This window comes from Felis catus, chromosome A3 (assembly GCF_018350175.1).
Source record: "Felis catus isolate Fca126 chromosome A3, F.catus_Fca126_mat1.0, whole genome shotgun sequence".
NCBI lineage: Eukaryota > Metazoa > Chordata > Mammalia > Carnivora > Felidae > Felis > Felis catus.
The window spans coordinates 53,909,744-53,920,798 of record NC_058370.1 but is presented as its reverse complement, the minus strand read 5'-3'; the positions used below and the strand labels follow the sequence as shown (position 1 = coordinate 53,920,798).

Sequence of the window (11,055 nt, the reverse complement as noted above, 5' to 3'; positions counted from 1 at the left end):
TTTATTACTGGCAAAAAAAAAAAAAAAAAATACTGTCCGCTATTTTCCTAAAAGGGACAGGCTCACTCAATTCCTCTTTGAGAAAATATCTACCAAATATCCAGTGACTGAATAAAATATGTCTATCAGTCATTTGTTTCAAGTACACATGGCATCGCATGATACAAGTGGCTAGTTCTGCTCACTACTCAGCCACACAAGGGCTTTTCCACTATGTGCTGGTGTGCAGAAGCGTTTTCACGTCATTGCCTTCTTGGTCCTGAAAACACGTGTACTCAAAGACTGATATTTAATAAAGCCAACATTTTTCAATGTTTTCCTGCTTCCTCAAGGACATCCATAAGTGAAACTGCCACTCTTTTCTTCTCCTGCAGAGCTTGGCTGCAGAAATCGCAACTAGTACCATTGGGCAACACTGCCTTCATTTACACTAAGCAACGGTTTTACCTACCGCTGCCTCTGCACCACCAGTGCAAATGCCAATGGTTAAAAAGACTCCTGTGTGTTTTCATAAAACGTTTTCCCCTCATGAGCCCCTGAAGGGGTCTTGGGACCCCAAATGTAAGCACATCACAACGATGTGAACTGCTGATCTGGGGCAACCCACTCCCAAGCCAGAGTGAGAACAGGCTCCAGGCAGTGAGGTGACCTTTAGGAACAGACGTAATCAGGGCACTATGAGGGCAAGAAGGGTGAGGCCAGTGCTGCTGAACCTTAGTTCTCCTGCTAAACCATGCTGCCCTTGGACGCAGCCTCGATCTAAAGGAGAGGTGAACAAGCCAAGGCTTCCAAGCAGTGGGTGCTTTTCAAATTAATTAGGTAGAAATTCCAAATTAACGGTATCACCCTTGAAAATGTCACAGCTTTTAAATGCCAGTATTCTACACTGAGGTGTGTGTTAAGCCTTCAAGCGACCACACAAGGCACAGGGCACAAAAACATAAACTAGCTTAATTCCTTTGGAAGCGGTAGGAGTCTAAAGAGTTAAAAGGCCAATTTTTGTGCAGGAGGCTGCTATGGATGGAGAAGGAACCTCCTTAAAGCTGTCAGTGGGATCAGGATGGGAGGGGGGAGCGTTTTGGGGAGGATGAGCTGAGAGCGTGTCTATCACGCAGACATGTTTTGTAAACATATTCCTGGCTGTGCATCTCCTTGATAACGCTCTTGAAAAACTAAGCTGTCCATTCATATTTAGAAAAGAAGGAATGGATCAGACAGCAAGCACATGGGGAATAAAGTAAAGCCTCATTTCTGGAGAAGGCATTTCCAGGGTAGAGCCATTTTGTGTTGACCTTGAGAACAGGGCCAGGCTACATGCATTCACTAAGGAAGATTAAAAAACCCTTCAAGAAGCAGCCAGCCAGGAGGCGTACCAGCACTAAGTCAGTGCCCTGCCTTGGGCACTGGGCCCCACATCCCCCTCCTCCCTTCCCGCACTCCTCCAGAAAACAAAATCTGAAACAGCAAGGGAGCAAAAGCCTCCAGTCTATAGGGAATGGCCTGCCAAAGAGATGATTCATCCCTCTCAAGACTCCGCCGCCCCTGTGTGCCTCGCCTCTCCCTGGGACTGCTGCAGTGTGACTTCCTTTGTGCCCTCCACTCCAGGCTCTGGAACTCTCTCTGAAATGCAAAGCTGACCCATCACTTTCCTGCTTCAAAGATCGTAATGCCTCTCTCGGCTCCATGGACCCAGGGGTCAGAGCTAGACTTTCTGGAGACCCAGAGTGGGGTTTAATGGAGTCCAGGCTCCACCCACTGTGCCTGTAGGTGCCCCCATAAAACAGGAAGATTCCTTTTCTTGGCTTTGCAACAGTTTACACAAGAGCATTTAGAACAGGACTTTGCAGTAGACACCCTATAAGTGGCACCTTTTATTACAATTATTAAGTGAAATCTAATTTCTGGAGAATGATGTGCAAGCGGCCTGCCTGCCTATCAATGTAAGTCTCTCCCCACTCCCAGCCCCTCGTGCTCCCTGTAGATCTCATGCCTCCCACCTCCCCCATCTCCCAATCCCTGTGCCCTTCTGTGTGCCCCCCACCCCCCGCCCCGCCAAAGCACTTCTCATGCTGTGTCTCACCTACCTCTTACCCTAGACTTCAGCCTGGATTTCCCTCTTTGGGCAGTCCTTGCTAACCTCTCTCTACCCAGTCATCAGCCCTCACGGTGGGTTAGGATTCTGCTGTCATTTCTTCCCCGTCAGTATGCATATCTCTCTGTCCTTCTAACCACAATACTGAAAATGTCTGTTCCAGTTGGTCTTCTCCAATAGACTGCATAGGACTTGAGGTTTATCTCTCAGCCTTATTTATCTTTGCATCGCTAGTGCCTAGCATTGCATTAGGCCTCGGTGGGTTGGGGACTCAATAAATAATCAATTCCTGTTAAATAACTACAGGATCTTCTTTCTCCCCTTTTGAGGCATCAGGATCTGCCAAATCCTAAGCTATTACCACCAAGTCCCATATGCCCTGCTTCCTACACACAGCCCTCCACACCCTCCCACTTCCCCAGACCCTTCCCAGAATTTGAGTTTCAAGCACACAGTCCCTGATTTCCCACATCAGGGCTAGGGCTGTTAAGACATTTCTCCTCTGTAGTGTGTTTGCACAGGACTGCTGGGAGCTGATTTCACTACCAAATTATTATTGTTTATGTGTATGGCTGAAAAAAAAATCATCTCTTAGTTCTAGGAAAGAATGTTCCATGTTTCCAAAACAGTTCAGTTTGCTTTGCAATAACATATTCAAAGTGGAGGTGTTTACAACTGCTATACTGTTCTCAAAAACAATTACATGGCATGACTCAAGCCTAACAGAAGAGGGAGAAGCAAGACTGCATTGTCAGCGGAGCAACCAGCAGAGGGAGCTACAAGGTGGCCGATAAGCAAACCTAAGGCGCATGGGGTCTCCCACTCAGAGAGGGGAGACTGATGGAGCATTCTGGGCCAGTACAGCCTGGAGGGGCCTCCTGGCAGGGGTGACATGGAGGTAGGTACTTTCTTAGCTTCTTCCTCAGTCTTTCATGAGACCATGACCTTTCTGTAAGTTCTTTGATCTTCATTTAGCCAATTACACAAGTAGAAATGTAGGGGCCAAGATGATTTTAGCTAACCAGCATGGCATGCCCCAGCATTCCAAGTTGCCTGAAGGAACCTGCTGAGTGAATCTGTTTTTATCAAGAGAGACATTAACAAATATGTGTTATAAGCACATATACGTTAGAGGAGCAGGAAGGAGACATAGAAGCACCTGGCATGCACAAGTGCTGAGACTAAGAGACACCCTCGCTTATAAAAATGAAACTTTTTGCTTTTACACATGGAACTGTGATGATTCCACATTCTTAAAATGGTAGTAAAAAACTGGGTTCAAAGGAACTTGGGCAATACAATAAAGAGAATTTCTTAAAATTTCTGAGTTGCGTTCTTCAATATCATAATTGGAAGTCTATAGTTCTAATCATGAAGCTTCACCTAAAGGCAGACAATAGAAGTTAAATTTGGATGCTAGCAACTAACAAAGATGTAAGTGACATTTCACGTTCCCCAGAAATGTGTAATTCCCAGTGTCTTTCACACTCTCTTCCAAACAAACTCTGAATCAAGTAGAATTTATAAGACTCTGGTCAAGGATATTTTTGCCAGAATAAAGAGCAAGAGAAATCTCCCTGACACGCAAGAGCAATCCATATATGCAGCTACTGTGCAGAGGTGTTTAAAATAAAGCAAAACAAAACCGGAAGCAAGTTACTGCCTGCTTTAAAGCATAATACTTAAATTCCTTCTTACATTATTAATAATGGTCCTCGGGAATGAGAAGGAACTTCACCCCAGGGAGCTTTAAACCACTGTTCTTCCATAATCAATTGCAGACTACTCTGCTCCGGCTTTGGCTGCATATGACACATGGACAGTGTTATTATGAGCCTGCTGTAATGTCAGCACTGGGACACTGGGACCCTACACCTCAAGCCCGTGCTCGTGCTTACTTTTTTCAACTTTTTAAAAATTCACATTCAGCTCCATTCCCAAGAATGTCTGATAGGAGGTCTGGGTGGTGGGACCCAATTACAATGGCATCGCCCCATTTCCAGGCAGCTCTGGCATGTCAGCCCCTCCTCAGGAATACAGAACACTGACAGACCCAAGAAACAATGGTTATTCCTTTCTACCAAGTGAGCAAAAGCCCCTTGACTGAAACTTCCAGATTAGCTATGAGCTACAACACTGTCTGCTGTGAGAATGTATTAGACACAGTTGTTTTACAACTTGACTTCAGGCCAAGGCTGTGTCCGATTCACATTTTTTTCCTGGCACCTAGTACAGAAGTCTGAGCATAGTAAGGACTAAACACATGTTTACTAAATGAATGAATGATTCTATAGACTCAAACTGCTTGTTTGCCCGTGTGGCAATGGAATGAGCATGGGCACAGAGGGAAGGCTAAGGCCTTACAGCTAAGCCTGAAGTTTGCTGAGAAAGAAGGAATTCTGCCTCCAGATGCAAAAGAGAAACTCTGCCTCAACTTCCCACCTGCTGGCCTGCCCTGCAGACTCCAGCCTCCAGACAGCAATCTCAACTCTTATCCAAACTTCCAGCCTACTCACCTGCCCTACAAATTTCAGACTTGTCCGTCCCCACAACTGCAGGAGCAAGTCCTTTTTTTTTTTTTTTTTAATTTTTTTTTCAACGTTTATTTATTTTTGGGACAGAGAGAGACAGAGCATGAACGGGCGAGGGTCAGAGAGAGAGGGAGACACAGAATCGGAAACAGGCTCCAGGCTCTGAGCCATCAGCCCAGAGCCTGACGCGGGGCTCGAACTCACGGACCGCAAGATCGTGACCTGGCTGAAGTTGGACGCTTAACCGACTGCGCCACCCAGGCGCCCCGCGGAGCAAGTCCTTAAAAAAATCTCCTCTCTCTCTACATCAATCTGTTTCTCTGGAAAGGCCTAATACAGGAACTATGACCCAGATGTGCTCCTGGGCTCTTGACAGGGCTCTGAAGGCAGAGTTCAGAAGGAAAGACGGATACCCAAGGTGTGGTCATGTTATTTACCATCTTGGAGAAGGTCCCTGATGGGTGTCCTGGCCACGACTCAAAGGTTGGACATGCACTAGCTGGCGTGAGGTCAGAGCTCATTGTGCGGACAGGAAGGGCTCTTCTCTGAGCCACAACATCCATTTAGTCCCTGGGCTAACTAAAATTACCACCATGCATACTTCTCTTTGCAGTTGCGCCCTCTCTGTCGCTGCCCTGCAGACAGTTCTGCTCTTTTCTGGTCCTCTTGCTCCTCTCCCATGAGCCTACAACTTAGGGGTTCATCAGGTCTCGGCAGGCTAGGCCAGGAGCCTGGCCACGTAGAACACAGTCTCTTTGGGAGAAGAACTCGGAGCGGCTGCCAGGGGCAGGACACAGACCTTCCACTCCCCTGCCAGCCAGGAGAGGGGGAACACCACTGCTTTCAAATCGACCCCCAAAAAGACCTTTGCTGCTACCTCCAACAGGCTCGTTCTGCGCCAGTGAGGGAGAAGCACGGGAGACTCTCCAGCTGGCGTCAGAGACATCCAGCGCAGAACCCCCGTTCTGCCCAGCCAGCCAGACGCAAAGAACAAGGCCAAGTGCGCACCGTGGGCGACCATGCGGGACCCACCTATCTCCTCGCCCAGGGAGGAGTTGAGGATGGCGCCGGCAGACATGACCACGGCGCAGCTCCGCAGGCCGCGCGGGTGCAGCTGGCTCAGCGGCACGGCGGGGACCAGCTTCTGCCAACCGAGCGCGGAGAAGGGCGCCTCCTTGCCGTCCAGCGTGCGCACCCGCACCCGGCTCCGCAGCGCACACAGCAGTTCGGCGCGGCTCAGCCCGGCCGCCCGCCGCCCGCGGAAGCGCACGCCGTGCTTGTTGGCGCTCAGGTAGTCCTGCATGGCCTTCTGCAGCCGCGGGTTGAGCATCTTGGACGAGACGTTTCCCTTCCAGAGCCGGTGGAGGAAGGCCCTGGACATGGACGAGTATAGCCTGTCCCCGTCGTCGCCGTCCTCCAGCGCCGGGCTCCCGCCGGGTTTCCTCTGCCGCTTCCTCGACCGCCTTCTCTGAGCCAGGCGAGCCGGTGCAGCCCCCTCCCGCCGGCCTGGGTCCCCGGGGGAGAGGGCCCCCGGCGTGCCCAGAGTGTGGCTGTGCAACCCTGGCTGGCCGGCGGCAAAGAAGTAGTCGTCGTCCTCCGGGTAGAAAGCACTTTGCGATTTTCTCCCGATCTGGGATGAAAAAAACTCTTCGTCATTTTCAAACCCATCCTGCACCTGGGTCCATTGCGGCAGGTCGCCTGGACCAGCGCGGAAGGGGACAGACGGGCGTCCGCCCAGCAGCCGCTTGTTCGCACCCACGCTCTCGGGCAAGGAGGGCTCCTGCATGGCACCCATGATGGCTCTCTGCTTCCCCTGCATGGGCAGGAGCCTCCTGGTCTCCAGGAAGGAGAAGGAGCTGGGCGCAGGCTCAGCTGGGTTGCTGTCGGTGAAGTAAATGAAAATCACCACGAAGAGGAGCCCCCAGGCGAAGATCCCGCAAAGCATTCGTTGTCTCCATTGCTTCAAGTGTGGTTTCATGGCAGGTCTCTGGGGTCAGCACCTTGTGTCGGTAGGAGGCCGAATGAACCTGAAAAACAGCCAGGTCTGCAGTTAGCCACCGGAAGACACCTGCTCAGAGGTCCCTGGGGACAATCTGGCTTGAGCAGTGTTTCTGCAGGGGAGGGTTAGAAGGGGCATCAGAAACTAGGTTCATTTGGGAAGTTTGACTAAATTTAAGCGTCATATCCCCCAGCCCCACCCCACTTTCCTCCACTGGATCCGTGCCAGACAAGAGGTCCTGCCTAGAGTCTTGGGAGACAGCTGGAGGAGTGGCTGTATATATGGAAAACCTCTGCAGGTATAACCACTTCCCCCACCCTGACAGCTACTGAATTGGGGCCCATCCCAAAAGCCTCTCCCTGAAACTGGGTTTACAGAATTCCATTGGAAAAGCAAAGCAGTTGAGTTAAGAAGCAGAGTCCGTCCGCCCTCTCTTCCCTGCTTTATCAGACAACAAAGGCTCCTATATTGTACAGCTGTAGTACTGTGTGCTTTTAATGGGTGACAGCCGTGTCAGATTCTTCCTGGTCTCCCCCAGGCCCTGGGGGCTGCCTGAAATATACCAGAAGTCCCCTAGGGTCCTGAATAACCAATGCTTCAGCCAGGTCTGCAGTTAGCCACTGTGGGCGAATGTGATGCCAGGGTATCTGTGGACTTCAAAAATACACTCAAATAAGTAGCCTCCGACTTCATCCCCATCATGAGTCTCTCGTGGAACAGGAAAGTAGTATGTTCACATGTCAAACACGGGAGGAGATGAAGGAAAAGCTGCCTGATTCTAGATGAGCCTCCAACAGAGAAAGGGTGACGAAGAAGGCAGAGATGAAATGGACAAGATAAAAGGTAAGGGAGAAGGAACCTCTCCTTCACACAGTACTCAAGCCCCTGTTTACTGCTACATTGCTGTGTAGGTACAGTGCCTGGTACTAATAAAACAGTAACAAGAAACGCCCTTAATGTTCAGGAAAGTAAGCAAAGCCCCCAAAAGGGAAAAATACAAGGCACGTGTAATAATACTGGAGCTTTCTGGAGCCTACCAATGAGCACAGTGCCCAACACAGGCAGACACTGAATACATATTGGCTGAACGAATGGCGTGAGCCTGCGTGTGCGTGTTGGGGGTGAGGGTTGTGTGTTTGGGTGATGGGGTTGGAAGAAGTAGGGAAAACTGAACTGGAAAGTGACTCCCATCCAGCCATGGGGGACCCGGAGGGTGTATTTGGATGTTTGAGCCACAGGCTCTGTGAGAAACGGGGAGAAGTGAAGTTCTCTGAGCGAGGGTACCATGCTGGTTGCTTTCAGATTTCTCTATAGCAGGTAGGGGGGACAGGGAGGAGGGGTGTAAGGAGGCAATACAGGGCTCGAGGGGGTCATTGGTAGAAATCAGACACTCAGAAAGTAGAGTATGAAGAACTCAGAGGCGGACTTCCCTCCCTAGCATAGGCTGATCGATGTGACTAAAACTCAAAGGCATGTGAGGTGGGGCCATAATGCAATGGCTGGGTTTTTACTTAGATAACTCATATCAAAATGACTGATACCTACATAAACGCAGTTACTGTGGAAGCTGTCCTCTGTCTTTGGTGGTAAAAAACGATACGCCAATGTAAGAAAACCATGTTTTCTTTGTGGCTCTGTAGCCGACTAAATATGGACACAGATTCATTGACCCCCTTCCCATTGAGAGGTGGCGTCTAATCCTGTCCTTGCATTCAGAGGAGGGTTCTGTAACTGCTCTGATCCGTTTCCACTCCCTGCTTCCATTTTCTACTTCTTAAAACGCTCATCCGGAGGAAAGCTAGCCACCAGCAAGGCTGTCTCTCTAACCTCAGTCCACCCTACAGTCAAGAAACCCAAGCTAGCCATGTAGAAAGGCCACATGGACTGCAAGATGCCCTGCCAACCCCAAGCTCTTCCGGCTGTCCCAGCCCCAGCATCAAACATGAACAGCGAAGACACGTTGCGGCGCGTCCAGTCAAGTTGAGCTTTCAGATGATCCATCCCTGGCCAACCTCTCACTGCAACTGTATGGACGACCCCAAGTGAGAACCCAGCCAGAGCCCAGTCTACCTACTGCCACAGTGATGATGACAGGTTGTGGGAATAAGCCACACAGGTTTTGAGGACTTTGTTACCTCAGAATAGATCACGGGGGCCGGTGCTAACAGAAATGTGAAATGAGAAGTGCCCCAAACGCTTCCAACATCATGGCATCCTTGAAAGGAGAGCCCAGCCTCTCAGAGATTATATGAAAAGCAATATTCATTTCAATGGAGGAGTTGTGGCTTTTAAAAACGTGTTTGCTTTACCTTGTATTCACCTAAAGGCAAGGCTGCAGGTTTCATTTACGGTCATAATTCAAGCACACGCGTACAGAACATGCTTTCACCAAGCTGGGAACATTGATGCCAATAAATTAACACAGAAGAAACAATACTAATGGTTAACCTATGTGCCAGACCCTAGGCTTACTCTTTCCCCCGGATTAGTTCATCTGGTCTTCCCAGCACCTCATAAGGTAGGAAATACACTTTATAAATGAGGAAACTAAAGCCCAGAGGGGTTAAGTAACTTGCCCAAAGCCGGGGAGATAGCAAGCAGCAGCGACTGCATACAAAACCCATCTGCGTGACTCCAGGGCTCACACATTTAGCAGTAAGTTCTGACTCCATTTGATCACACAGACTGAAGCTATATCTTCTAAAGAAGGCTTTTGAAGCTCTCTCTGGTGAAGGATCGCTTTTTTTCTCCAAACTGTCACAATCTGATGCTCTTATATTTCCACTCCTGCATGTCTTGGCAATGCCCAATTGCTGTAAAAGACTCTAAATGCTTACTGTCAAGTTTTGTACACATCTCATCAGGAGCTGGTAACGGACAGTTTGCAGATGTGCACACGCAGTCTGGGGACCACACTTTGAGTAGCGTCTACCACATGATCTCTCTAAACCTGTTTTCTCGGGAGCCTGTGCTTCAAACTGTGCTGCCCAAGCTGAGGATCTAGATGCTATTTCCAGTATTTCAACATTTCTATTAGGAAATCAGAAAATCACCCTTAATGCCGGTTATTCTGCCCTTACCCCAGATGAGCACACTGCAATACCATTCTGACACTAAGCTCTGGAGTTAGCACGGTCCCTGCCAGTTAGGGACTCAGTCCCACAAGACTGCCTCCACCTCGGACACCAGCCTGAAGTGGGAACCCCAGGCCACATGCACTTAGGACCCTTTCTTTGGCTAGCAATCTGGGAGGTTCCCATGGCACCCCCTCGGGTTCCATAATTTGCCAGAATGAACTATGAGAGCCCTGTACCAACAATTACCGAGGTTTTGTAAGGTATACACGTGGTTCGAGGTCTTGCAGGGAGGATCCCTCTCTCTGTGGTGTCAGAGAACATCACTCTCCGGACTCCACTATGTTCATGAACCATGAACTTCCACCAAGCCCTGGCATCCAGAGATTTCCCACTACTGTCTGAACACACAGTTCATCTTTCTGGTGACCAGCCTCCATCCTGAAGCTCGGCAGGGACCCACCAAGAGTCACCTCATGAACATAACAAAGATATTCCTGCCACTCAGGAAATTGCAAGGCTTTTGGCAGCCCCATGCCAGGAACCCCCGGACAAAGACCAGAGAGATTATTCTGCCACAGCAAGGCTGCAGTTGCTAATTTAAAAGGCAGTCTTTCTGCTTCGGGTAGAAGTCCTCATTACATGGTTGCCTCTCGTTGAGCAACAGCTCTGGGCACACAGTCAGTGGCTTGCTGAAGAATGGGGAAGTGGAGATGTCTTTGTCCAGCATTTGCTTGAGAGACTGTTTTTAAAACAGCAAGTCAGAAGGGGAGGGCTGTGCACAGGGTTGCTGTGTGTAAAATGATGAGGAGGAAGCCTTGATCCTTTGGGGAGGGCCTAGAAACTTCTGGCCATGGGGTTTGGAGCTGAGGGCCCCACCCCCATGCCAGGTGACCCTGAGCTGCTTCAGAGCAGCAGAGCAGGGGGATGGGGGGGGGGAGGGTGGGGGGGGGAGGGTGGGGGGGGTGGTATTAGGCACACAGACTTCCTTATTTAGAAAACGCCTCGTTCCCAACCAAAGCAGGCCAAGACATTTTGTTTTTTAACTTTGGGGAGCTGACAGACATGGAAGGGAGGCAGAATCATGACAGGAGCTCTCTGGTCAGAAGGCAAGCCTAAAAGGGAAAAGCAGGAGAGAAGGCACTGCCATGGGGCCAGGACCCTGGGGCAGCTCTTGTTGTCTCTGCCCACTTTGTCAGGAAGCAGTAAGGTGGGATTTGTGAAGCCCTCTGGGCACCATGCAAGCACTGGGAAGCCCAATGCAATAATGATGATTTTTCATTAGGTAAGATTTCGTGGCTTCGGATGCACAGTAATAATAGAAAGGAGGGGGATCACGGTCTCAACTCATGATTAGGC

The 11,055-nt window shown here is 49.8% G+C and overlaps 1 protein-coding gene across 4 annotated transcripts in view; it reads right to left on the bottom strand.

The window, feature by feature from the left end:
• The window catches only part of ST6GAL2 (ST6 beta-galactoside alpha-2,6-sialyltransferase 2), an 86,127-nt gene that overhangs the window by 37,086 nt on the left and 37,986 nt on the right, over positions 1 to 11,055 (bottom strand). For all 4 annotated transcript variants that reach the window (XM_023251538.2, XM_023251539.2, XM_023251537.2 and 1 more), the window contains exon 2: positions 5,656 to 6,650. In XM_023251538.2, coding sequence (XP_023107306.1) covers positions 5,656 to 6,601 — 946 coding nt within the window. In that variant the 5' untranslated portion in view covers positions 6,602 to 6,650. The remainder of the gene's footprint in view (positions 1 to 5,655; positions 6,651 to 11,055) is intronic.